The 27,869-nt window shown below is 36.4% G+C and overlaps 1 protein-coding gene and 1 non-coding gene across 2 annotated transcripts; both read left to right on the top strand.

The window, feature by feature from the left end:
* The first annotated feature begins 11,979 nt into the window (after positions 1-11,979).
* Trnai-gau (transfer RNA isoleucine (anticodon GAU)) lies at positions 11,980-12,053 on the top strand. Its single transcript has one exon. It is a non-coding gene; the product is annotated as a tRNA-Ile (tRNA).
* Positions 12,054-16,851: 4,798 nt separating this feature from the next.
* LOC144659145 (somatostatin receptor type 5-like) lies at positions 16,852-18,066 on the top strand. Its single transcript, XM_078519589.1, has one exon. It carries the CDS (start codon positions 16,938-16,940, stop codon positions 17,799-17,801), a length of 864 nt encoding a protein of 287 aa, XP_078375715.1. The 5' UTR covers positions 16,852-16,937; the 3' UTR covers positions 17,802-18,066.
* Positions 18,067-27,869: the final 9,803 nt, after the last annotated feature.

Raw genomic sequence — 27,869 nt, 5'->3', positions numbered from 1 at the left:
TGAGGGGCAAGGGGGTCCTCTCAATCATGGCATGAAGTGTTATCCCGAACATCGAGTCTTCGTTTCTTTATCGTTCAAGCTTGAGCAAACGGACGACTCTCGAGAGTTTCGTTGCAGGATCGATTTTTATTGGTTTCAAAAACAAATAACGTCAAGGAGTTTTGGTAGGTAGGCATCCGCAATTCAGCTGGAAGTCAAAGTTTTGCGACTTCCAATACCAGAACTTTCCAGGGTAACGTAGTCGTTTTCAGACGGCTGGTCAAGGACAACGACGACTCTGGCACAGGCAGCCCAAGCTAACGATAAGAGCCACACAACTCTAAGACTTAATTTTTAAGGTTTTATACTGGAAGGAAACAATTTTGTTTTACGATGCATAAATTCGCCATGTCTCTGAGGCGATATTGAAATTCGTCGTCTCTCCACAGTTTGTTTGGTCACTAGTAGCCAAGATAATGATTTAACTTTCTTTCCCTGTTTATGCATACGTAGTAAAACAAAGTAAAATATGTTCGAATTGTATTCCTTTACTGTTCCAAGGATCAGGTTTTAATTAATATAAGATAAAAGATTTTGAAATGAGTTTCTTTTTTTTCATTTTCGGTAAAGAAAATATTAAAAATATTGTACATATTTGTATTACATATTTATTGCGAGAACAAAATTACATTTTGATGATATTACTTTGCTCTATTTACGTCACATACTATTATATATATTATTTGTTTCACATTGTGAATATTCTTCTATATTTGATTATTTATATTCAAACATTGTATGAAGAGATCATTTCATTTTTATTAATCTGGCAAAAACCTTATTTTAACGGTCAAGCAGTCTTATAACGAATGTACATAAAGTAAATTACTAATATAGTGAATTATATATCTGGTGACATATGTCTGTATTGCGTATATTCATGGAGGCCAACAAAGTGTATTTATTTTCAAACTTTTTTTCAACTAAGTCAACATTAAAGCTCTTGAGCCGTACTAGGGGTCGTACTAGCGGACATCATTTTTTGTTCCTGCCCGGTGGGTGCAATCTCTTTGTCAGACGGTTCAATTAAAATTTGCCTCCGCAAATAATGTTAGAAGAATTGATTATGTTTGTCAATTTTGTCTTCACAGGCTTACTGACAATGAATACACCTGCCATGAAACACTGAAATGCAAACTGGGCGTGATAACCAAAGAATAAGTTTGGTATATAAAAATAAAAAAACAAGCACACCTAAGCAAGAGTTTCATCATTTTACAATAGATTCAGGATAAATTTACCACTATGTCTGATACTACTGCCATTCTTATTCTTTGCATCGTCGTTGTCGAATCTTTGATCATTATCGTTGGCAACATTTTCACCATATTCGTGTTTTGGAAGCACCGAAACAGACTGAAGCGAGCCTCCTTTCTTCTTATCAACTTAGCCGTTGCAGATCTGCTAAATGGCCTCACACAACTGATATTGATTGGAAAATTCGCAATTCCACAGCAGATCCTAGCCAACTTCAATACCAGCGGAAATTATTTTTCTATTGCAGCTTCATTTCAAACAGCATTTATGTGTGCCTCACTATTTTCCCTTGTACTCATTTCTCTGGAACGTGCATATGCTTTGATTTGGCCGCTCCGCCATCGAGTTGCAAGCACCAAAGGTTACATCTGCGGTGTGATTTCTGTGTGGATAGCTGGAATATCTGAAGGTGGATTGATTGCACTAGTTTTACACAACATCATAGGTCTCGCTCACTGGTTGGTTGCACCTTCTTCTGTCACAGTGGTATCTTTGATAACAATCTGCTTGTCTTACTTGGCAATCCGAAGAAGACTTAACTGCAGAGTCCCCGCCATCGACTCAGACCATAACAGACAAAATGGACCTGATCAGAATGTAAAATTATCCAGAACTATGTTTATTGTGATAGCTGTGTCTCTTGTTTGCTTTCTTCCAAGTACTGTTGGTTTTTTATTTCATTTTCTGTGTTCTGAGTGTGTTAGTGTACCTCTTCTTTACGTTTTCAACATTCTTTATTTGGTCAATTCTTTGGTCAATCCAATCATTTACAGTTTTAGAATGCCCATGTTTAGAAAAACCTTGAAACGAATGAAGCTTTGCAAGCAGTCAAAGCACTATAGAGTTAACTATAAACCTTGAAGATTGAATTACTCAAAAACCAAAATAAACGACAACTGAAAGGAAGGCGTCACAAATGATTCCATTCCGTAATTTTTTGGCATAGACTGCAAATTTTTCGTTTGTATATTCTAACACAATAGGAATTTTCACGCGGTTAAACTTAAACTACAATTTTATCGTGGCTATAGTCTGAAACTTGTCTTCAGTTTCTTTCAAGTCCTTATCAATGCAGACGCAGTTTTAAAACCCAGTTATCAATAAATGTGAAAATATAACAGTTATTGTATTTCGCGCTATTGCGTCGTTTGACTTGTACAACCGCAGTGTAAAATAGTTAAGACACTTTCCTATCCTACAAATTGCATTTCTTTTAGAACAGCATGCTCTCCTTGAAAACGAAAATTACCCAATAAATTTCTTTTTGAACTTTCTGTCCTTTCAAAGTTATTGCTCATGTAGGTTGAAAAAGACAGCAAATTGTTTAGGAGAAAAAGGTGGTACACAAGGAGTCATCATCGCTTTTAATGACATTCCCAATGCAAGATTATTGTTTCAACTCTTTTTTTGAAAATGATTGTATATTCTGAAGTAAATTTTTATGATTATATGGCCGGGAATAAATTTACAGTATTGAATGTAATGATATGAAATATTATCGAAAAATGTACTACAATAAATATGTTTGCAATCAACTGAACCTTGTCCTTGTGCGTCTCTCCCAAGAGGGTTTGGGGTAGCGCTGGGGTTAATTAAGGGGCCCTCTCACCTGCAATTATGGCCTCAAATACAATCCCGATGCTCGAGTCGTTTATTCTTCAGCTACTTAAGCTTGTTCAAACGAGCGACTCTCGAAAGTCCCGTTGAAGGAATTCATTTTCATTGGTTTCAAACGGAACAGAAGTAACTGGATGGTAAATACGCATGCGCGGCGCTATTGGACATGACAGTTAACGCTGCTGTAGATGTAGTTTAGAAGTCAGTTCGGTTTGCTTTAATATATTTGTTTTTCTTGGTCTGAGTTGACCACAGCTATAGAGTACATAACAAGAGACATTATCAAAAAAATTTATAATAATCATTATCATTATTTAGAAAACACGCAAAATTACAAATTTGGGAAAACATGCCTGCGATGTTAAGTTCCTGACACATCATCCAATCCTACCAAATTATTGCCAGATAAATTTTAGGAAAACTCAAAAAGTTTGGCAGCGTTTGGTTGAATGTTAAAAAAGTTATAAGGGTCCAAAGTCACCACGGGCCTCAAAAGCCCCCCCCCCGGTCTGAATAGGGTTAAATCGGCGAAAAACCCCGTTCCCAAACAAGAGGATCTTTCTTTTCCAGGGGCATGATTTGACTGCCTCAAATCAAAAAACAAAAAGGCGCTCGTCCTTGGTTGTAGCACGGTGCGCGTATAAAATAGGGAAACTGTTACTCTTGTAAACTGGACGCTCTCCACGTTTTTCTGAAAGCCGCCTTCTAATGATATTATTTTATGCATTTACTGAATAGTAATATTAACCCAGCGTTTTCTTATCGTAAATTGTTGCTTGAATGCTTCTTAATTATAAAATGTTCTGGTACATATAAGGAGAAGGAAAAATAAAATTTAAGAGACGATTAAAAAGACCAGAAAAACATTTTGGTACAATATTTTTGTTCCCTCTATTGGTTTTACTGGTGCATAGCTGAAAACACCAACAACAAGTATTGAGTAGTACCCGAGTAGCTAACCAACAGAAATACTACGATAAATAATACGATACGATTGTGTGTGGGTGCAAATCAAACGAATGTACAAGGCGGAAGACGTTTCAGCATAAATCTTGGCATCTTTTGCCGTTTCTTTGAACTTTCAAGAAAAAAAAGAGATTTTTACAATGGAATTTCCCGAGCTGTTAAGCTAACACTGTTCTCCTTAACAGTTTACAGGATTGTGACACAAGCGAGTGAATGCATGGCAATGAGAGAAACGGAAAAAGGCTGCCGACAAAGCTATAGCATTATACCGCCAACAGCAGTAAGAATTCCAGTTTTGGTAAAACAAAAAAAGAACGCCTTTCTTCCCGCAGTTGTCTTTAGATTTTAACAAAACTTTTAAGGTTTATAGTTTACTGTATAAAGTTTTGACTGCTTTGGAATCTTCATTCGTGCTAAGGTTTCTCTAAACATAGGAATTCTAAAACAGTAAATAATAGGATTGACGAGAGAATTGGCCAAGCGAAAGATGGTTGTAGTATAAACGAAAGTTATAGGAACACATTTTGAACACAAAACGTAAACGCAATGAACAACAACGCTTGGAAGTCTACAGACAAGAGACGTAGCTATCACAATAAACAGAGTCTGGACAGTTTAGTGTTCTGTTCTGATCCATTTTGTCTGTTATGAGCCGTATCGATGGCAGGAACTCTGTAGTGAAGCCTTGTTCGGATTGCCAGGTAAGAAACACAGATGGAGACCAAACAGACAAGAACGATGAAGCAATATGTAACCATCCAAGGTACAAAATATAAGATTTCGTAAGCAGCCAGCAAAGACAGTACACCTACAGATGTCCCACTCACCCACGTGAAGACTACGCAGTAAATATACCGTTTGAAGCTTGCTAATCGATGGCGGAGCGGCCAAATCAAAGCATATGCACGTTCCAGAGCAATGAGTACGAGGAAAAATATTGACACGAAGGAATGCGCTGTCTGAAACGCGCCTAAAATATTTTTACTGGTGGTGTTTGATCTAAGTTCTTTAAGATGCCAAGGAATTTTTGTCAGTGTAATCGCTATTGGTTCTGTGAGTCCAACAAGAAGATCCGCAAAAGCTAAGTTTACAAGAAGACAAGAAGTTCGTTTCAGTCTGTTACGGTGCTTCCAGAAGACAAATATGGTGAAAATGTTGCCAATAACAACGACCAAGGATTCAAAAATAGTAACACGGAGAATTACCAGAGCAGCTGTATTGGACATGGCAGTTCACGTTGCTGATCATTTGAAACTGGACTCAAACTAAAAATTGCCAGTTTTGCTCTTTTTTTGGAGTCGGTTTAGCTTGGTTGCATATGTTTTGTTTGACCGAGTTGGTAACTGCTATGAAGTCAAATAACAAAAGCCTTATGACATAGTGTTAAAAAAATAGAAATAATAAAAATGATTACAGCGGACAAATGCCAAAACTATTCCGAGGTTCAAGTTCTGATTAATACAAGGTAAAATATTTTGTAATTAGTTTTTTCGGTCAAGCAAAATATTGAAATATTTTTGTTTTGTATTGCATATTTATTGCGTAAGCATAATAAAAATATTGATGATATTACTTTGCTAACATTGTTAGTCAGATACTATTATATATATTCATATATATTATTTGTTTCATACTGTGAACATTCATCTAAATTTAATTATTTATATTCAAACTTTGTTGATGAGATGATTTCATTTTTAATCATCTGACGAAAACCTTATTTTTTTAAGTTTCAAACAGACTATTGAAAATGTTCTACTGCCTCTTTGTATAAAAAAGAATGTTCATAACATTAACATAGTGAATAATTTATTTGGTGACATGTGTTTGCATTGCGTGTATGAAGGGAGACAAAAAGCCTTTATTCATTTTCAAAGCTTTGTTCAATGAAATGAACATCAAAGCTCTGAGCTGTACTGGCAGACGTGATTTTGTTATTCCTCCCCAGTAGGTGAATCTTTGTCAGAGGGTTCAATCAAAATTTGCCTCCGCAAATAATGCTAGAAGAATTGATTATGTTTGTCAGTTTTATCTTCATAGGCTTACTGACAATGAATACAAATGCTATAAAACACTGAAAAGCGAACTGGGCGTAATAACCAACGAATAAGTTTAGTATAAAAAAGCAAATTAAGCAAACGTTTCATCATTTTACAAAAGATTCATGATAAATTAATCACTATGCCTGATACTTCTGTCATTCTAGTTCTATGCATCGTCGTTGTTGAATCTTTGGTCGATATTATTGACAACCTTTTCACCATATTCGTGTTTTTGGAAGAACCGTAATAGACTGAAACGAACTTCCTTTTTCTTATAAACTTGGCTGTTGCAGATCTACTTAATGGCTTCACACAACTGACAGTGATTGGAACATTTGCAATTCCACTACAGATTCTAGCCAACAGCAATGGCAGCGGAAATATCGCAACTTCAGTTCAATCAGCAGCAACGCTTGCATCACTATTTTCCCTTGTACTTATTTCTCTGGAACGTGTGTATGCTTTGATTTGGCCGCTCTGCCATCGAGTGGCAAGGACCAAAGGTTACATTTGTGGTGTGATGTTTGTGTGGATGGCTGGAATATCTGTAGGTGGATTGACCTTACTTTCTGTATACAACATCATGGATCTCGTTCATTTTGCAGTTGTAGTTTCTTTTATAACAGCAGCATCTTTGATAACAATAGGCTTGTCTTATCTGGCAATCCGAACAAGACTTAACTGCAGAGTTCCTGCCATCGATGCGGCTCCGCAATGCGCCGGACCAGAAAGCAAAACTCGCCAGGACTCTATTTATTGTGATAGCTGTGTCTCTTGTTTGTTTTCTTCCAAGTACTGCTGGTTATTTAATTCATTATCTGTGTTTCGAGTGTGTTAGTGTACCTCTTTCTTACGTTTTCAGCATTCTTTATTTGGCCAATTCTGCGGTTAATCCAATCATTTATAGCTTTAGAATTCCAATTTTCAGGGAAACCTTGAAACGGCTGAAGCTCTACAAGCAGTCAAAGCAGTATAGAGTTAACTATATACCGTGAAGATTGTTTTACTGTAAAATGAGGGCTTCCAAAACTAGTTCATTCCGATTTTTTGGCGTAGACTGCACCTCTCTCTTTTGAATAGTCGTTAGCAAGAAGAATTCTCACGGTACTGGACTTCTGTAATTTTACGCTGGTTGTAGTCCGTGCCTTTTTCGTTATCAATGCAGTCGCAGTTTTGCAAACAGGTTTTTTTTTTCAATACTGAAAGTGTGATCCTCTCAATCGTGGCCTGAAATTCACTTCCAAGTTTTGAGTCTTTGTTCATTTCTGTTCAAGCTTAAGCAAACGAGGGACTCTCGAGAGTTCCGTAACTTCCGTTGCGTAATCCAGTTTGATTGGTTTAAGAAATATTCAGATAGTGACCGCATAGAAAAATACCAAGGAGTTCGTTTACACATATTTTTTGCGGTGCGTAGACATAAGTAACTCAGCTAGATATCAGATATTTTCGGACTTCCACCGAATCAAAACTTTTCAGGTTGGCTGCATGGTTTCAAACTGCTAGTCAAGGGCAACGACGATCTGCTGCGAGGTCTGTCTTCTACTCGCAGGCTCACCTTCCACCGTATGGTCAAAAGTAGCCAAGATAATTATTTAAATTTCTTTAATTTTTACGACTATACATATATAATAAAACGAAGTAAAATATTTTGGCATTGTTATTATTTTTTCTGACGACGTACAGTGAGGTTATTTAGACACTTGTGTACAACAGTTTTAACTAAAACGTTTATTTTTCTCGTTTTTCTCCACCACGGGCCTTTGTATTGCATACAACACCTCTTCGTGCAACCCTCCCCCCTCCCCCCCAGAGACAGTCTTTTTTCAAATGTATGTGCCCCTTCCAACTAAAAAATGGTCCGTCACTTGACGCAAATTTTTAAAATCGAGCTAATGTCTTCTAGAAAAAGAACCATTCCTTTTGTCCTTCATAGAATCTCGTCCTCTCTTGAATTATTTTCCGTTCCATGGGTGATCACACCACCATCTCTGTCTCGTATCCAGGCGTTTCTCAGGATTTTCTGCCAAGGACAAAAAGTCTCAAGTGAAGGATTAACCGTCTCTCCCATGTTACAATGCGCCCCTACTAGAACTGTATTAGACATGACAGTTCACGTTGCTGCAGATTCAGTTTGGAACTGGACTCAAAGTAAAAAAGTGATGGTGTCGCTCTTTATTCGGAGTCGGTTCAATTTTGATGCATATGTCTTTGTTGGCCTGAGTTGACCACTGCTATAAAGTCACATAACGAAAAATCTTCTTCTTTAAAAAAATATGTTAATGAGCTTAAAACTTTGTTTTAATTAAAATAAACGAAGAGATCATGTCATTTTTATTTATCTAGCGATAACCTTAATTTTAACGTTCAAGCAGACTATTGAAAATACTCTATTGTCTTTTCTGTATAATAAACAATGTACATAAACGTTCGTTCAATTTATTGAACATTATAAACCGTATAGGTGGATTTCCACTGACGGGTAAATTTTTACGTGTGTAAAAAATTTAGAGACAATGTATGAACGACTTGCGTAAATCCTGTAAATGTTTACGCACGTCACTCATACATTTTCTCTAACTTTTTCACGCACGTAAAAATTTACGCGTCAGTGGAAATCCACCTTATTAGTGGACTTCAAATTTGGTTTCTCCCCAGGAGATGCAACCTCTTTGTCGGACGGTTCAATTAAAATTTGCCTCCGGATATAATGTTAAAAGAATCGATTATGTTTGTCAATTTTGTCTTCATAGGTTTACTGACAATGAATACTCCTGCTATGAAACACTGAAAAGCGAACTGGGAGTGATAACCAACGCATAAGTTTGGTATAAAAATAACTCACGCAGCCAAGCAAGAGTTTCATCATTTTACAAAAAATTCACGATAAATTTACCACTATGTCTGATACTACTGCCGTTCTCATTCTTTGCATCGTCGTTGTTGAAACTTTGATCACTATTGTTGGCAATCTTTTCGCCACATGCGTGTTTTGGAAGCACCGTAACAGACTGAAGCGACCTTCCTTTCTTCTTATCAACTTAACCGTTGCAGATCTACTAAATGGCTTCACACAACTGATATTAATAGGAACTTTTGCAATTCCACAGAGAAAACTGATCCTAGCCAACAGCAGTAACAGCGGAAATGATTATTTTATTGCAGCTTCATTTCAAACAGCATTTATGTGTGCCTCACTATTTTCCCTTGTACTCATTTCTCTGGAACGTGCATATGCTTTGATTTGGCCGCTCCGCCATCGAGTTGCAAGCACCAAAGGTTACATCTGTGGTGTGATGTTTGTGTGGATAGCTGGAATATCTGAAGGTGGATTGATTGCACTAGTTTTACACAACATCATAGGTCTCGCTCACTGGTTGGTTGCACCTTCTTTTGTCACAGTGGTTTCTTTGATAACAATTCTGCGTGTCTTATTTGGCAATCCGAACAAAACTTAACTGCAGAGTCCCCGCCATCGACTCGGCCCATAACAGACAAAATGGACCTGATCAGAATGTAAAATTCTCCAGAACTATGTTTATTGTGATAGCTGTGTCTCTTGTTTGCTTTCTTCCAAGTACTGTTGGTTTTTTATTTCATTTTCTGTGTTCTGGGTGTGTTAGTGTACCTCTTCTTTACGTTTTCAACATTCTTTATTTGGTCAATTCTTTGGTCAATCCAATCATTTACAGTTTTAGAATGCCCATGTTTAGAGAAACCTTGAAACGAATGAAGCTTTGCAAGCAGTCAAAGCATTATAGAGTTAACTATAAACCTTGAAGATTGAATTACTCAAAACCCAAAATAAACGGCAACTGAAATGAAGGCGTCACAAATGATTCCATTCCGTAATTTTTTGGAATAGACTGCAAATTTTTCATTTGTATATTCTAACGCAAAAGGAATTTTAACGCGGTTAACCCTTTCACTCCTAAACGCGCATTCAGGCGCTATTTGGAGGTGCAGTCATTGATTCACTTGTGACGTCATTAATTAGCACGTCAGTGGAAATTCGTGATAAGAATCTGATAGAGCTTGAATCGACCTTTCTACAGGACTGTTCATTTTGAATATCAGTTGCATTCTGACAGAGCTAATCAAAGAAAAACAAAATCCATTTTTGGTGCAAAATCGTTGCTAAACAGGCCAGAACACCTGTAATTGGTCAAGGTCCGCTTTTCAGGGTTTTCCATTGATAATGTCAAAACTTTTTTAACCAAAAGATAGGATATGAACAGTAGAAAGTAACGAGAATAAGAAAGCGAAAAAAAAAGGAAGCAAAAGGGGCAAAAAAAAATTTGGAACGGTTCAGCAAAATGGTGCATGGCTTATGCGCATGCACCAAAGTAAAATATTGTACATTTTTACACAGAATCTTTATGAAAATATTGCTGAAGTGCAAAAAAGTGCTTCTTTAGCAAAGTGGAGGTAAATTCCAGACCATAGCACCAAAATTGCAGTTTAGCGGCTAAAAAAACGCGGTTTTTGAGGAAAATTTGGGTGTCAAAGGGTTAAACTAAAACTACAATTTTATCGTGGCTATAGTGCGAAAGTTTTCTTTCTTTCCAGTCCTTATCAATGCAGTCGCACATCTAAAAACCAGTTATCAATAAATGTGAAAATATGTCAGTTATTGTATTTCGCGCTATTGCGTCGTTTGACTTGTACAACCGCAGTGCAAAATAGTTGAGACACTTTCCTATCCTACAAATTGCATTTCTTTTAGAACAGCATGCTCTCCTTGAAAACGAAAATTACCCAATAAATTTCTTTTTGAACTTTCTGTCCTTTCAAAGTTATTGCTCGTGTAGGTTGAAAAAGACAGCAAATTGTTTAGGACAAAAAGGTGGTACACAAGGAGTCATCATCGCTTTTAATGACATTCCCAATGCAAGATTATTGTTTCAACTCTTTTTTGAAAATGATTGTATATTCTGAAGTAAAGTTTTTTGATTATATGGAATAAATTTACAGTATTTAATGTAATGATATGAAATAATATCGAAAAAAATGTACTGCAATAAATATGTTTGCAATCGAACCTTGCCCTTGTGCTAGTCTTGCGAGGGGTCTGGGGTGTGGTTTGGGATCCTCAGGTCGTTTCTTCTTCAGCTGCGGAAGCTTGCTCAAACGAGCGACTCTCAGCGAAAGTTCCGCTGCAGGATCAATTTTGATCGGTTTCTAAACAGAATAAAAGTGACTGGACGGTAAATCTGCATGCTTAACTGAATTGGACATGACATTTCACGTTGTTAGATTTAGTTTGGAAGTCAGTTCGATTCGCACACAGTCACAATTAAAGTAATTAAAACCCGACCTAAAAAAGAATTTCGCGCGGATGGAATCGCATTGTTTGTTTAGAGTTGGTTTCAGTTCTTTGATAAAAAACGTTTCAAAAATAAGGCAGTCAAACTTAATTGTTTCCATAGTTTTAAGTCTTTTTAGCATTTAAACTTCATGGATATTTTGTCACTTATTTTACATATTTTATCGCATTTTAGCGTTCGTAACATTTTTGCTTTTTACTATTTTAATATATTTATGCTAATTTTATATTTCACTCCCACTTGAAAATGGCCTCGGAGAAGTCAAAACGTCGTAACTTTATAGCGTTGAATTTTATAACAAAATCAATATCTAAGAAATTACTCATTAAAATATTTTCGCATCGCATAACTTTGCTTTTCTCGTTTTTCTTCACTACTGGCCTCTTTATTACGTGTAACACTCCGCCCTTGTCCCACAAGAAAAACAGAAACTTTCTTTAATTAAATGTATGTGCCCCCTCTAAATAAATAATGATCCGTCCATTGACGCAAATTGTTGAAATCGAGTTAATGTCTTGTAGAGAATAAACCTTTTCTTCCTTCATCCATATAATCTCGTCCTCGTTTGCTCTCTTGCTTATTTGCCGTCACATGGATGATGACACTTTGCAAAATATCGAAAATATTACTACATTATTTACTACAAAACTTGATGAATTCGACATTGCTAATCCTAGCAGTATGCAGGACGCGTGTCACATATCAACCTAGTAAAATGGCCCAGCTCACAACGAGTCTCTCGTAGCTCAGTTGGTAGAGCGCCCAACCGATATCTGGGAGGCCATGGGTTCGATTCCCGTCGGGGACTCAGAATTTTTCTTTGTCCCATGCTCGTGTCATGTAGAACATCTTATTTTTATTATTTATTACCGAGCTTAAAATTTACAATCTTTATTATTTACTATCGAAAATATTGTACGAATATTCGTCTCTATTTCATTTACATTCAAACTTTGTTTAAAATAAAATAAACGAAGAGATCATTTTATGTTTTTTCTTCTGGCGGAAATTTTATTTTTTAACGGTCAAGCAGACCATTGAAAATACTCAAATACTACGCTGTAGTCAAAAAAACTATTCCCGACGTTTCGACAATGCTGCCTTCTTCAGGGGGACAAAACTATTTAGCCGTTAAAAAGTTTGTTGTATCACACGCGCATTTAAATAAATGCTCGCGCACGTTTCCGCTCGCGCGAGAGCGCACGATAATACAAAGAAGTCAATTCACGTAAAGCTAAAATCTTGATTAAGTCCACTCGGAGCCAGAGTTCCGTGTTGGAAGATGTATCTCATCTCCTGTTTCTTGCGGTACTGTTGGTTTGTCAGGCCTGCTTTCAGGACAGCGACCTTCATATCCTGCAGGGAGTGATCCGGCTGGTTAAAGTGTGCTGGTACAGGAAGGTCATTCCTGCCGTTGATCACATCACATTTTTTTTCATTTATACATTCAGCACCTACGCTGCGCAGGGTTTCAAATTTTTATCACATTGAAAATACTCTATTGTCTTTTGTGTATAATAAGGAATGTAGATAACATTAAATTACTAAAATAGTAAATCATATATTTAGTGGCATATGTTTGTAATGCGTATATTCACGAAGACAAGCAAAATTTATTTCTTTTCAAAATTTTGTTCAATTATGTGTCACTAAACTTTAAAGCTTTTGACCCGTACCGGCGGATATATCCTTTTTTGTTCCCGGCCTCCCCAGTGGGTGCAATCTCCTTGTCAAAAGGTTCAATGAAAATTTGCCTCGGCAAATAATGTTAGAAGAATTGATTGTGTTTGTCAATTTTGTCTTCATAGGCTTACTGACAATGAACACACCTGCCATGAAACACTGAAAAGCGAACTGGGCGTGATAACCAACGAATAAGTTTGGTATAAAAATAACTAGCGCAGCCAAGCAAGAGTTTTATCATTTTACAAAAGATTCACGATAAATTTATCACTATGTCTGATACCACTGCCGTTCTCATTCTTTGCATCGTCGTTGTTGAATCTTTGTTCACCATTGTTGGCAATCTTTTCACCATATGCGTGTTTTGGAAGCACCGTAACAGACTGAAGCGAACTTCCTTTCTTCTTATCAACATAACCGTTGCAGATCTACTAAATGGCTTCACACAACTGATATTGATTGGAACTTTTGCAATTCCACAGAGAAAACTGATCCTAGCCAACAGCAGTAACAGCGGAAATGATTATTTTATTGCAGCTTCATTTCAAACAGCATTTATGTGTGCCTCATTATTTTCCCTCGTACTCATTTCTCTGGAACGTGCATATGCTTTGATTTGGCCGCTCCGCCATCGAGTTGCAAGCACCAAAGGTTACATTTGTGGTGCGATGTTTGTGTGGATAGCTGGATTATCCGAAGGTGGATTGACTGCACTAGTTTTACACAACATCATAGGTGTCGCTCACTGGTCGGTTGCTCTTTCTTCTGTCACAGTGGTATCTTTGATAACAATCTGCGTGTCTTATTTGGCAATCCGAACAAGACTTATCTGCAGAGTTCCCGCCATCGACTCGGTCCATAACAGACAAAATAGACCTGATCAGAATGTAAAATTCTCCAGAACTATGTTTATTGTGATAGCTGTGTCTCTTGTTTGCTTTCTTCCAAGTACTGTTGGTTTTTTAATTTCTTTTCTGTGTTCTGAGTGTGTTAATGAACATCTTTTTTACGTTTTCAACATCCTTTATTTGGCCAATTCTTTGGTCAATCCAATCATTTACAGTTTTAGAATGCCCATGTTTAGAGAAACCTTGAAACGAATGAAGCTTTGCAAGCAGTCAAAGCACTATAGAGTTAACTATAAACCTTGAAGATTTAATTACTCAAAAACCAAAATAAACGGCAACTGAAAGGAAGGCGTCACAAATGATTCCATTCCGTAATTTTTTGGCATAGACTGCAAATTTTTCATTTGTATATTCTATCACAATAGGAATTTTCACGCGGTTAAACTTAAACTACAATTTTATCGTGGCTATAGTCTGAAACTTGTCTTCAGTTTCTTTCCAGTCCTTATCAATGCAGACGCAGTTTTAAAACCCAGTTATCAATAAATGTGAAAATATAACAGTTATTGTATTTCGCGCTATTGCGTCGTTTGACTTGTACAACCGCAGTGTAAAATAGTTGAGACACTTTCCTATCCTACAAATTGCATTTCTTTTAGAACAGCATGCTCTCCTTGAAAACGAAAATTACCCAATAAATTTCTTTTTGAACTTTCTCTCCTTTCAAAGTTATTGCTCATGTAGGTTGAAAGAGACAACAAATTGTTTAGGAGAAAAAGGTGGTACACAAGGAGTCATCATCGCTTTTAAAGACATTCCCAATGCAAGATTAGTGTTTAAACTCTTTTTTGAACATGATTGTATATTCCAAAGTAAAGTTTTTTGATTATATGGAATACATTTTCAGTATTGAATGTAATGATATGAAATATTATCGAAAAAATGTACTGCAATAAATATGTTTGAAATCGAACCTTGCCTGTGTGCTACTCTTGCGAGGGGTCTGGGGTGGGGTTTGGAATCCTCAGGTCGTTTTTACTCGTGAATGCATAATGAACGAGTATAGTGGGGGAAGTTGAGCCATCCGTCCATCCTTCCATCCATCGTTGTTAACATTATGCAAATTAGGTATGCTCACAGGCGCTTAGCTTTCTAAATTTCGTTTCCCTCGGCTGTGAATAAAAATACAGCTTTGCAAAGGTATCATTTCAAAGAAATAAGTGTAGAAAATACTTCACCCCTGTAAATGAGAAACAATCGTTTCACAAACGATGAAATATTGCTTTTTCGCATATAATAATCGCGAACATTCGGAAACGATGACCAGTGACTTTATGTGTGTTATTAAAAGACTGCAAGGTTTGAGCACGGCACGATTTATTAAAGGATAATCAGTAAAAGAGTATCGAAACTTTATACAAGACAGATATGTATATAATATCCGTGAAAAAAAAAATAAGGAGGAAAAAAAAATTTTAGCCATTTTAGCCATATTTTAACCCGATCCCGGGTCACCCGCTTTAGAACGCAGAGCTGTACCACTGCGCCATCGGTTTGCTAAGCTATTAAGAACGATGAAAAAGTAATTCTTATACCTAAGCGTCCTGTTATATATTCACCCTCTTTAAATAAAGTAGATTATTATTATTAATCCCTATAATGAATATTTTCCATCGATACTATACTGTTCAAAGGAACGATTCAAATATATCTAACGCATTCACGAGTAGGTCATAGACCTCTTTGATTTTCTTCAGCTGCTGAAGCTTGTTCAAACGAGCGACTTTCGAAAGTTCCGCTGCAGGATCAATTTTGATCGGTTTCTAAACAGAATAGAAGTGACTGGACGGTAAATCTGCATGCTTAACTGTATTGGCCATGACATTTCACGTTGTTAGATTAGTTAATAGAAGTCAGTTCGATTCACACACAGTCACAAAGTAATTAAAAACCGACCTAAACAAATAATTTCGCGCGGATGGAATCGCATTGTTTGTTTAGAGTTGGTTTCAGTTCTTTGATAAAAAACGTTTCAAAAATAAGGCAGTCAAACTTAATTGTTTCCATAGTTTTAAGTCTTTTTAGCATTTAAACTTCATGAATATTTTGTCACTTATTTTTACATATTTTATCGCATTTTAGCGTTCGTAACATTTTTGCTTTTTACTATTTTAATATATTTATGCTAATTTCATATTTTACTCCCACTTGAAAATGGCCTCGGAGAAGTCAAAACGTCGTAACTTTATAGCGTTGAATTTTATAACAAAATCAATATCTAAGAAATTACTCATTAAAATATTTTCGCATTGCATATACTTTACTTTTCTCGTTTTTCTTCACTACTGGCCTCTTTATTACGTGTAACACTCCGCCCTTATCCCACAAGAAAAACAGAAACTTTCTTTAATTAAATATATGTGCCCCCTCTAAATAAATAATGGTCCGTCCATTGACGCAGAGAATAAACCTTTTCTACCTTCATCCATATAATCTCGTCCTCGTTTGCTCTCTTACTCATTTGCCGTCACAAGGATGATGACACTTTCTTCTGTTAAGCAAACTATTGAAAATATTGTACGAATATTCATCTCTTTTTCATTTACATTCAAACTTTGTTTAAAATAAAATAAACGAAGAGATCATTTTATGTTTATTTATCTGGAGAAAATTTTATTTTTTTAACGGTCAACAGACCATTGAAAATACTCGATTTTCTTTTGTGTATAACAAGGAATGTAGATAACATTAAATTACTAGCATAGAAAATCATATATTTTGTGGCATAAGTTTATATTGCGTATATTCACGGAGACAAGCAAAATTAATTTGTTTTCAAAATTTTGTTCAATTACGTGTCACTAAATTTTAAAGCTTTTGAGCCATACCGGCGGATATATCCTTTTTTTTCCTTCCCAGTGGGTGCAATCTCTTTGTCAGACGGTTCAATTAAAATTTGCCTCCTCAAATAATGTTAGAAGAATTGATTGTGTTTGTCAATTTTGTCTTCATAGGTTTACTGACAATGAATACACCTGCCATGAAACACTGAAAAGCGAACTGGGCGTAATAACCAACGCATAAGTTTGGTATAAAAATAACTAGCGCAGCCAAACAAGCGTTTCATCGTTGTACAAAAGATTCAGGATAAATTTACCACTATGTCGGATATTACTGCCATTCTTATTCTTTGCATCGTCGTTGTTGAATCTTTGATCATTATTGTTGGCAACCTTTTCACCATATTCGTGTTTTGGAAGCACCGTAACAGACTGAAGCGAACTTCCTTTCTTCTTATCAACTTAACCGTTGCCGATCTACTAAATGGCTTCACACAACTGGTGTTGATTGGCAAATTTGCAATTCCACAGCAGATCCTAGCTATCAGCGGAAATTATTTTTCTATTGCAGCTTCATTTCAAACAGCATTTACGTATTCCTCGCTATTTTCCCTTGTACTCATTTCTCTGGAACGTGCATATGCTTTGATTTGGCCGCTCCGCCATCGAGTTGCAAGCACCAAAGGTTACATCTGTGGTGTGATGTTTGTGTGGATAGCTGGAATAACTGAAGGTGGAATGACCGCACTAGCTTTACACAACAAAATAAGTCTCGTTTACTGGTCGATTGTACTTTCTTCTGTCACAGTGGTAACTTTGATAACAATCTGCGTTTCTTATCTGGCGATCCGAACAAGACTTAACTGCAGAGTTCCCGCCATCGACTCGGCTCAAAACAGACATAATGGACCTGATCAGAATAGAAAATTCTCCAGAACTCTGTTTATTGTGATAGCTGTGTCTCTTGTTTGTTTTCTTCCAATTTGTGTTGGTTATTTAATTCATATTTTGTATTCCGAGTGTGTGAGTGTACCAATTTTTTACGTTTTCAACATCCTTTATTTGGCCAATTCTTTGGTCAATCCAATCATTTACAGTTTTAGAATGCCCATGTTTAGAGAAACCTTGAAACGAATGAAGCTTTGCAAGCAGTCAAAGCAGTATATAGTTAACTATAAACCTTGAAGATTGAATTACTCAAAAACCAAAATAAACGGCAACTGAAAGGAAGGCGTCACAAATGATTCCATTCGGTAATTTTTTTGCATAGACAGCAAATTTCTCATTTGTATATTCTATCGCGAAAGGAATTTTCACGCGGTTAAACTAAAACTACAATTTTATCGTGGCTATAGTGCGAAACTTTTCTTTTTTTCCAGTCCTTATCAATGCAGTCGCAGATCTAAAAACCAGTTATCAATAAATGTGAAAATATAACAGTTATTGTATTTCGCGCTATTGCGTCGTTTGACTTGTACAACCGCAGTGCAAAATAGTTGAGACACTTTCCTATTTTACAAATTGCATTTCTTTTAGAACAGCATGCTCTCCTTGAAAACGAAAATTACCCAATAAATTTCTTTTTGAACTTTCTGTCCTTTCAAAGTTACTGCTCATGTAGGTTGAAAAAGACAGCAAATTGTTTAGGACAAAAAGGTGGTACACAAGGAGTCATCATCGCTTTTAATGACATTCCCAATGCAAGATTATTGTTTCAACTTTTTTTTTAACTTGATTGTATATTCCAGAGTAAAGTTTTTTGATTATATGGAATAAATTTACAGTATTGAATGTAATGATATGAAATATTATCGAAAAAATGTACTGCAATAAATATGTTTGAAATCGAACCTTGCCCGTGTGCTACTCTTGTGAGGGGTCTGGGGTGGGGTTTGGGATCCTCAGGTCGTTTTTTCTTCCGCTGCTGAAGCTTGTTCAAACGAGCGACTCTCAGCGAAAGTTCTGCTACAGCCGAAATCAATTTTGATGGGTTCTAAACAGAATAGAAGTGACTGGACGGTAAATCTGCATGCATAACTGTATTGGACATGACATTTCACGTTGTTAGATTAAATTTGGAGGTCAGTTCGATTCACACACAGTCACAAAGTAATTAAAAACCGACCTAAACAAATAATTTCGCGCGGATGGAATCGCATTGTTTGTTTAGAGTTGGTTTCAGTTCTTTGATAAAAAAAACGTTTCAAAAATAAGGCAGTCAAACTTAATTGTTTCCAAAGTTTTAAGTCTTTTTAGCATTTAAACTTTATGAATATTTTGTCACTTATTTTTAGATATTTTATCGCATTTTAGCGTTCGTGACATTTTTGCCTTTTTACTATTTTAATATATTTATGCTAATTTTATATTTTACTCCCACTTAAAAAAGACTTCGGAGAAGTCGAAACGTCGTAACTTATAGCGTTGAATTTCAAAACGAAATCAATATCTAAGGAATTACTCATTAAAATAGTTTTGCATTGCATAACTTTGCTGTTCTCGCTTTTCTTCACTACTGGCCACTTTATCACGTGTAACACTCCGCCCTTATCCCACAAGAAAAACAGAAACTCTCTTTTATTAAATGTATGTGCCCCCTCTAAAGAAATAATGGTCCGTCCCTTGTCGCAAATTGTTGAACTCGAGTTCATGTCTTGTAGAGAATAAACCTTTTCTACCTTCATCCATTTAATCTCGTCCTCGTTTGCCCTCTTACTTATTTGCCGTCACAAGGATGATGACACTTTCTTCTGTTAAGCAAAATATTGAAATTATTGTACGAATATTCATCTCTATTTCATTTATATTCAAACTTTGTTTAAAATAAAACAAACGAAGAGATCATTTTATGTTAATTCATCTGGCGAAATTTTTTTTAACGGTCAAGCCGACCATTGAAAATACTCTATTGTCTTTTGTGTATAATAAGGAATGTAGATAACATTAAATTACTAAAATAGTAAATCATATATTTAGTGGCATATGTTTGTATTGCGTATATTCAGAGACAAGCAAAATTTATTTGTTTTCAAAATTATGTGTCACTAAACTTTAAAGCTTTTGAGCCGTACCGGCGGATATCCTTTTTTGTTCCTCCCCAGTGGGTGCAATCTCTTTGTCACAAGGTTCAATGAAAATTTGCCTCCGCAAATAATGTTAGAAGAATTGATTATGTTTGTCAATTTTGTCTTCATAGGCTTACTGACAATGAATACACCTGCCATGAAACACTGAAAAGCGAACTGGGCGTAATAACCAACGAATAAGTTTGGTATAAAAATAACTGGCGCAGCCGAGCAAAAGTTTGATCATTTTACAAAAGATTCACGATAAATTTACCACTATGTCTGATACCACTGCCGTTCTCATTCTTTGCATCGTCGTTGTTGAATCTTTGTCCACCATTGTTGGCAATCTTTTCACCATATTCGTGTTTTGGAAGCACCGTAACAAACCGAAGCGAGCCTCCTTTCTTCTTATCAACTTAGCCGTTGCAGATTTACTAAACGGATTCCCACAACTGATATTGATTGGAACTTTTGCAATTCCAAAGCAGAAACTGATCCTAGCCAACAGCAGTAACAGCGGAAATGATTTTTTAATTGCAGCTTCATTTCAAACAGCATTTACGTGTTCCTCGCTATTTTCCCTTGTACTCATTTCTCTAGAACGTGCATATGCTTTGATTTGGCCGCTCCGCCATCGAGTTGCAAGCACCAAAATTTACATCTGCGGTGTGATTTTTGTTTGGATAGCTGGAATATCCGAAGGTGGATTGACCGCACTAGCTTCACACAACATCATAAGTCTCGTTCACTGGTCGGTTGCTCTTTCGTCTGTCATAGTGGTATCTTTGATAACAATCTGCGTGTCTTATCTAGCAATCCGAACAAGACTTAACTGCAGAGTCCCCGCCATCGACGCGGCTCATAACAGACATAATGGACCTGACCAGAATTTAAAATTTCCCAGAACTCTGTTTATTGTGATAGCTGTGTCGTTTGTTTGCTTTCTTCCAATTTGTGTTGGTTTTTTAATTCATTTTCCGTGTTTTGAGTGTGTAAGTGCACTTCTTTTTTACGTTTTCAACATCCTTTATTTGGCCAATTCTTTGGTCAATCTAATCATTTACAGTTTTAGAATGCCCATGTTTAGAGAAATCTTGAAACGAATCAAGCTTTGCAAGCAGTCAAAGCAGTATAGAGTTAACTATAAACCTTGAATATTGAATTACTCAAAAACCAAAATAAACGGCAACTGAAAGGAAGGCGTCACAAATGATTCCATTCGGTAGCTTTGCATAGACTACAAATTTCTCATTTGTACATTAATTCTATCACAATAGGAATTTTCACGCGGTTAAACTTAAACTACAATTTTATCGTGGCTATAGTCTGAAACTTGTCTTCAGTTTCTTTCCAGTCCTTATCAATGCAGATGCAGTTTTAAAACCCAGTTATCAATAAATGTGAAAATATAAATATAAACCTTGATAACATACTTAGTTACATTGTAAACATACTTAGTTACATTGTACTTATTTATTCTTATTTTATTTTATTTCATTTCGTCTGCATGGTAATTAATTAATTAGTAATTGTCTTATTTTACTTCTGTCTTCTTTTATGTACAACCTTTTCAAAGCAATTAATTTTTTTTTTAACTACTCAGCTCGTTTAGTTTATTTCTACTCTGAGTAGTTTTTTTGCCTATTTTAGTTAATTTATTTTATGCTGTAATTTATCTTCTATTTAATTTGGCAAAATAAAATGGTTGTTGTTGTTGTTGTTGTAGTTATTGTATTTCGCGCTATTGCGTCGTTTGACTTCTACAACCGCAGTGTAAAATAGTTAAGACACTTTCCTATCTACAAATTGCATTTCTTTTAGAACAGCATGCTCTCCTTGAAAACAAAAATTACTCATTAAATTTCTTTTTGAACTTTCTGCCCTTTCAAAGTTATTGCTAATGTAGGTTGAAAGAGACAACAAATTGTTTAGGAGAAAAAGGTGGTACACAGGGAGTCATCAGCGCTTTAAATGACATTCCCGATGCAAGATTATTGTTTCAACTCTTTTTTGAAAATGATTGTATATTCTGAAGTAAAGTTTTTTGATTATATGGAATAAATTTACAGTATTGAATGTAATGACATGAAATATTATCGAAAAAAATGTACTGCAATAAATATGTTTGCAATCGAACCTTGACCGTGTGCTACTCTTGCGAGGGGTCTGGGGTGGGGTTTGGGATCCTCAGGTCGTTTTTTCGACGTTTCTGCTTGTTTACAAGCTAAAGTAGGAGAATAGGGGTTATGTAGACAAAATTTGGAACCACATATTTGTAAGCTCTCAAGGGACTGTTTTAATTTCTCAAGGGATTACTTTCCGCTGTGGGTGATCACTTGCGATCTCCTGGAAAAAACGTGACTTGTCACATTTACAAACGTTATATAATAATTTTAAAAGTGACATGTCAGCTTTCTTATCTCAACGCACGTGTGTCTGAAAAGCGATCTATAAAAAGCGTCGCACAAACAATGGATTGCGTAACTAAAACACGAATAAATAATCACTAGCACTTACATCGTTTAAAAATTACAAACGTCAAAAATAAACCATACCAAAAAACTCGCTCTTTTCAAAGATATTATTGAAGTTAAAACAAATGCAAGAGATGGGGGTTTCTTTAAGCTTAGGAGCGGTTAAAAAATTAGGCCAAATTTGGTCGCTTTATGCAAGCGCCATTCTATTTCGTCATCAGCCTAGGTCGTTAGGGACGTGACCTCGCGTTGATAGCAATGTTGCATGAATCGTCTTTACAACATGCGATCGTATCTACGCAGTTCGAGTGGAATTTCAGTCAAAGACAGCAAAATTCTTTCGTATTTTATCTTCAAATATAATTCGCAAGCATTCACTGTATATATGGCTTTTGTTTAATCCTGGGTCTTGATATCCGACCTTCGCAGAGCCTAGACAAAACGCAGCTTGAGTGTAACGATTTGTTTACGCCGCAATTATATGCGCAATGTTTTCTCCGACAGTAGTCGGAAATATCCGTATATTTTTTTCGGCGTGCTTTTTCGTGGAGCAATCGTAACGATACGGCCTTGAACACATTGAACAGTGGTCTACCTATAACAATTCAAATATTGCGTCGCAAAAACAAAGCGCTGCCGTAATCGACTGCCTTGAAAGGTCCTTGCAATTTTAAAGTATAGAATTGTCAGATCTCGCTGAAATTTGCACGGTTTATTTGTGTAATGTTAAGGAATATGTGTATAAATATCCGGCGCGGACGAGCCATTTTTGACAAAATTATATGGCTGCATTTCCTCCGCGAAGATAGGAAATTGTTAAACTAAACTACAAAGAAACTGTTATGATAAGTTCGAAGAACAATGAACAGGATAAACCTTCGACTAATACTTCATGCAAAAACGTCGGAATCTCGAAGAGACTTTGATTTCTTCAGCTGCTGAAGCTTGTTCAAACGAGCGACTCTCAGCGAAAGTTCCGCTGCAGGATCAATTTTGATCGGTTCTTAACAGAATAGAAGTGACTGGACGGTAAATCTGCATGCTTATTGTTAACTGTATTGGACATGGCATTTCACGTTGTTAGATTTAGTTTGGAAGTCAGTTAGATTCACACACAGTCACAATTAAAGTAATTAAAACCCGACCTAAAAAAGAAATTCGCGCGGATGGAATCGCATTGTTTGTTTAGAGTTGGTTTCAGTTCTTTGGTAAAAAAAATTCAAATATAAGGCAGTCAAACTTAATTGTTTCCATAGTTTGAAGTCTCTTTAGCATTTAAACTTCATGGATATTTTGTCACTTATTTTTTTTATATTTGTATCGCATTTTAGCTTTCGTGACATTTTTGCTTTTTACTATTTTAATATATTTATGCTAATTTTATATTTTATTCCCACTTAAAAAAGACTTTGGAGAAGCCAAAACGTCGCAACTTTATAGCGTTGAATTTCAAAACGTAAGCAATATCTAAGAAATTACTCATTTAAATATTTTCGCATTGCATAACTCTGCTGTTCTCGCTTTTCTTCACTACTGGCCACTTTATTACGAGTAACACTCCGCCCTTATCCCACAAGAAAAACAGAAACTCTCTTTAGTTAAATGTATGTGCCCCCTCTAAAGAAATAATGGTCCGTCCCTTGTCGCAAATTGTTGAAATCGAGTAAATATCTTGTAGAGAATAAACTTTTTCTTCCTTCATCCATATAATCTCGTCCTCGTTTGCTCTCTTACTTATTTGCCGTCACAAGGATGATGACACTTTCTTCTGTTAAGCAAAAGATCGAAAATATTGTACGAATATTCATCTCTATTTCATTTACATTCAAACTTTGTCTAAAATAAAATAAAGGAAGAGATCATTTTATGTTTATTAATCTGGCGAAAATTTTATTTTTTTAACGGTCAAGCTGACCATTGAAAATACTCTATTGTCTTTTTTGTATAATAAGGAATGTATATTAAATTACTAACATAGTAAATCAAATATTTAGTGGCATATGTTTGTATTGCGTATATTCACGGAGAGAAGCAACATTTATTTGTTTTCAATATTTTGTTAATAATGTGTCACTGAAGGTAACTGAAGAGCATTTGAGCCATACCGGCGGATATCCTTTTTTGTTCCTCCCCAGTGGGTGCAATCTCTTTGTCAGACGGTTCAATTAAAATTTGCCTCCGCAAATAATGCTAGAAGAATTGATTATGTTTGTCAATTTTGTCTTCACAGGCTTACTAACAATGAATACACCTGCCATGAAACACTGAAATGCGAACTGGGCGTAATGACCAACGAATAAGTTTGGTATAAAGATAACTGGCGCAGCCAAGCAAGAGTTTCATCATTTTACAAAAGATTCAGGATAAATTTATAACTATGTCTGATACTACTGCCATTCTTATACTTTGCATCGTCGTTGTTGAATCTTTGATTATTATTGTTGGCAACATTTTCACCATATTCGTGTTTTGGAAGCACCGAAACAGACTGAAGCGAACTTCTTTTCTTCTTATCAACTTAGCTGTTGCAGATCTACTAAATGGCCTCACACAACTGGTATTGATTGGAAAATTCGCAATACCACAGCAGATCCTAGCCAACTTCAATACCAGCGGAAATTATTTTTCTATTGCAGCCTCATTTCAAACAGCATTTACGTGTTCCTCGCTATTTTCCCTTGTACTCATTTCTCTAGAACGTGCATATGCTTTGATTTGGCCGCTCCGCCATCGAGTTGCAAGCACCAAAGGTTACATCTGTGGTGTGATGTTTGTCTGGGTAGCTGGAATATCTGAAGGTGGATTGACCGCACTAGCTTTACACAACAAAATAAGTCTCGTTCACTGGTCGGTTGCTCTTTCGTCTGTCACAGTGGTATCTTTGATAACAATCTGCGTGTCTTACCTGGCAATCCGAAGAAGACTAAACTGCAGAGTCCCCGCCATCGGCTCGGTCCATAACAGACAAAATGGACCAGGACAGAATGTAAAATTCTCCAGGACTCTTTTTATTGTGATAGCTGTGTCTCTTGTTTGTTTTCTTCCAATTTGTGTTGGTTATTTAATTCATATTTTGTGTTCCGAGTGTGTGAGTGTACCAATTTTTTACGTTTTCAACATCCTTTATTTGGCCAATTCTTTGGTCAATCCAATCATTTACAGTTTTAGAATGCCCATGTTTAGAGAAACCTTGAAACGAATCAAGCTTTGCAAGCAGTCAAAGCAGTATAGAGTTAACTATAAACCTTGAAGATTGAGTTACTTTAAGATAAAAAAAAAAAAAAAAAAAAAAAAAAAACAAGCAAAACTGAAAAGACCGAAAAGGATGGAGTCAAAGTTGATTTCAGTCGATTTCTGATGGACACTTCGGTCGCTGTTTATCTGTGTTCTGTATTAATACTTTGCGGTATCTTTTAAAAAGTGACACGCTGTCATATAAAGTTAATTTAAATTTAACTTAGCTTTTCTAACATTTATCAGTCACTGCTTATCTGTGCACTGACTGCACCGTATATAGACCTCTACTTTGCCATTTGTCAGGGCCGTAACCGACCTTTGCCATAAATAAGGCAAGATCTTGCTAGTGGGTAATTTTGGAGGCATGCCCTTCAGAAAATTTTGAAATTTAGAAGCTATGAATCTCTTTCAGAGACATTTCTCATGAGGTATTTCTTGAGAAAAATCCATCTTGTTCGACTGCAGATTGTTTTTCCAACGAATTTTTTTTTTCAATTTTGGGTAAAACTTCAGACGAGGCAAGTCCTTCGTCTTGCCTCTTGCTAGTTACGGCCCTGTTTGTATAAAGATCATGTGCTAGGTTCCAATGAGAGGGGCCATGAATGGTCCCTCAAAATGTCGCAGTGCTCGCAGTGCTCGCAAAATTTAATGGGGGCTCGTTTGCTCGTGCTCCCACAATTTTACAAGTGCTCGAATGCTCGGTTTTTAGTGAAGGTAGGTTTTTGAAAAGTGCTCGTTGCTCGCAAGGCTAATTTTTGTCAATGCTCGTGCTCGCAAAGAAAAACGCTATGCTCGCTGCTCGCAAAGACCATTTGATACCCCTTATGAGGTGAACGCGTTTCAAGAATTGTATGCGAGATATTTGAATTGAATAATGAACGTACTATTTCTTTAGTTTAAACCTAAATAGAAATTTAGGTTTTAGTCACTCGTTCTGTTGCTTTTAAATTGCATGATTTAGTTTTTCAATAAATGCGTAAATAGAAAACATGTTCCGTGTTTCTATCGAGTTATAGAAACACGAGTGGAAGTTTGGGAGAACGAGAAATGCTGTGGGAACACGAGTCGATAGACGAGTGTTTCCACAGCTTTTTCGAGTTCTCCCAAACTTTCACGAGTGTTTCTATAACTCGATAGAAACACGGAAAACATGTTTTCTATTTCTTTTAGAAAACAGCACAAAGAAAATAACGCACATCAAAGTAATATTTAGCGCTTTATTTAACATCAAAACGTAGATTCTCTTCACCTCGCGGTTTTACGTCATGAACAGTAATCAACCAATCATAGTACGGGAGTCGATGAACAGAAATAAATCAACTGTTCAACATTTGCTTCAAGGCTAAAATTCACCGTTGTTTGGCCAAACAAACAAAGAAAACAGGCCCCAAAGTTAACGTAATTATGAGAAATAACTAAGTCGATGGTTTAACTGAAGTCCAGCACTGGAAGGAGTCAAGAATTGTGGTTTTATTTCGGTTCATCGAACTAACCGAATGGTTTGACGACCGACGATCGAGCGACTCGAACCTTGGAGGTGAAAGTGAATTATTTTTCTGTTAAAAGAAGTTTGACTCGGCATTCTGGACGAATATCTTGTCCAGTTGAGGAGCTGTGAATACTTCTGAAGTGCTGCAAAGCCTAGAATGGAGTGAAGTTGCGCCAATTCATATACTTCTTTGAAAGGTCAGCCGCTTCGATAATTTCTTTCACAGACTATTTTTGAATGTGTAGCGGGCTCTGTAAACATCTTACTCGCTTGTTTTAAAATGTGCAAATATTTGTTTAGTCTTAACCTGGTTTTTGTCAGCTGTGACATTAAAATTTGGCACAATTATTAGTTGTTATTTTTGCATTGCTTATTTTAGCGCCGTGAATATTGATTGCCGTGTCTACGACAGCTGTCTGTGTCTCCATCGAGTTATAGAAACACAATTTTTAACCAATCAGCGCACGTATTTACTTTGTGCTATTTTCTTAACTGTGGCAGCTACTGTGGCATGATTCTCAGACGACTAAAGCGTCTGAGAATAATTGACTTAAGCGTGTGTTCTTTGGTTTCCACTCTACGGTGAACTCTTTCTACTGAAAGTACACCGCCTGGACCTGCTCCAGCTGTCCGTCTTAGAGAGGTGTCTGTCCTATAGGGAGTTTAGTCACCGTAAAATGACTGAAAACGGCAGGAACGGGACCAACACCAGGTGTCCGTCTTATTATACATGTTCCCGTTTGCAGTTTGAATGTAATTTGATGAAGAGAGCTCCAGTTTTCCATTGGGCGCTTAATTTGTTTACATGTAATGTACGCAATTTTCCGGTCACGTTGATAATCACACTTGCCCGGCGCTTATCAAGGACGCAAAGTAGCAAGGGAAGGAGTCAAGAATTGAATGGTTCCTCAAAATGTCGCAGTGCTCGCAATGCTCGCAAAATTTTAGTGTGTGCTCGTTTGCTCGTGCTCGCACATTTTTACAA

The sequence above is a fragment of the Oculina patagonica genome, chromosome 7 (genome assembly GCF_052425735.1).
Source record: "Oculina patagonica isolate OP01 chromosome 7, crgOcupat, whole genome shotgun sequence".
NCBI lineage: Eukaryota > Metazoa > Cnidaria > Anthozoa > Scleractinia > Oculinidae > Oculina > Oculina patagonica.
This window is presented reverse-complemented; position numbering and strand designations above follow the sequence as displayed.

Excerpts from the sequence above, each read along its gene's own strand:
- LOC144659145 (XM_078519589.1), top strand. The coding sequence starts at position 16,938 with ATGTCGGATATTACTGCCATTCTTATTCTTTGCATCGTCGTTGTTGAA.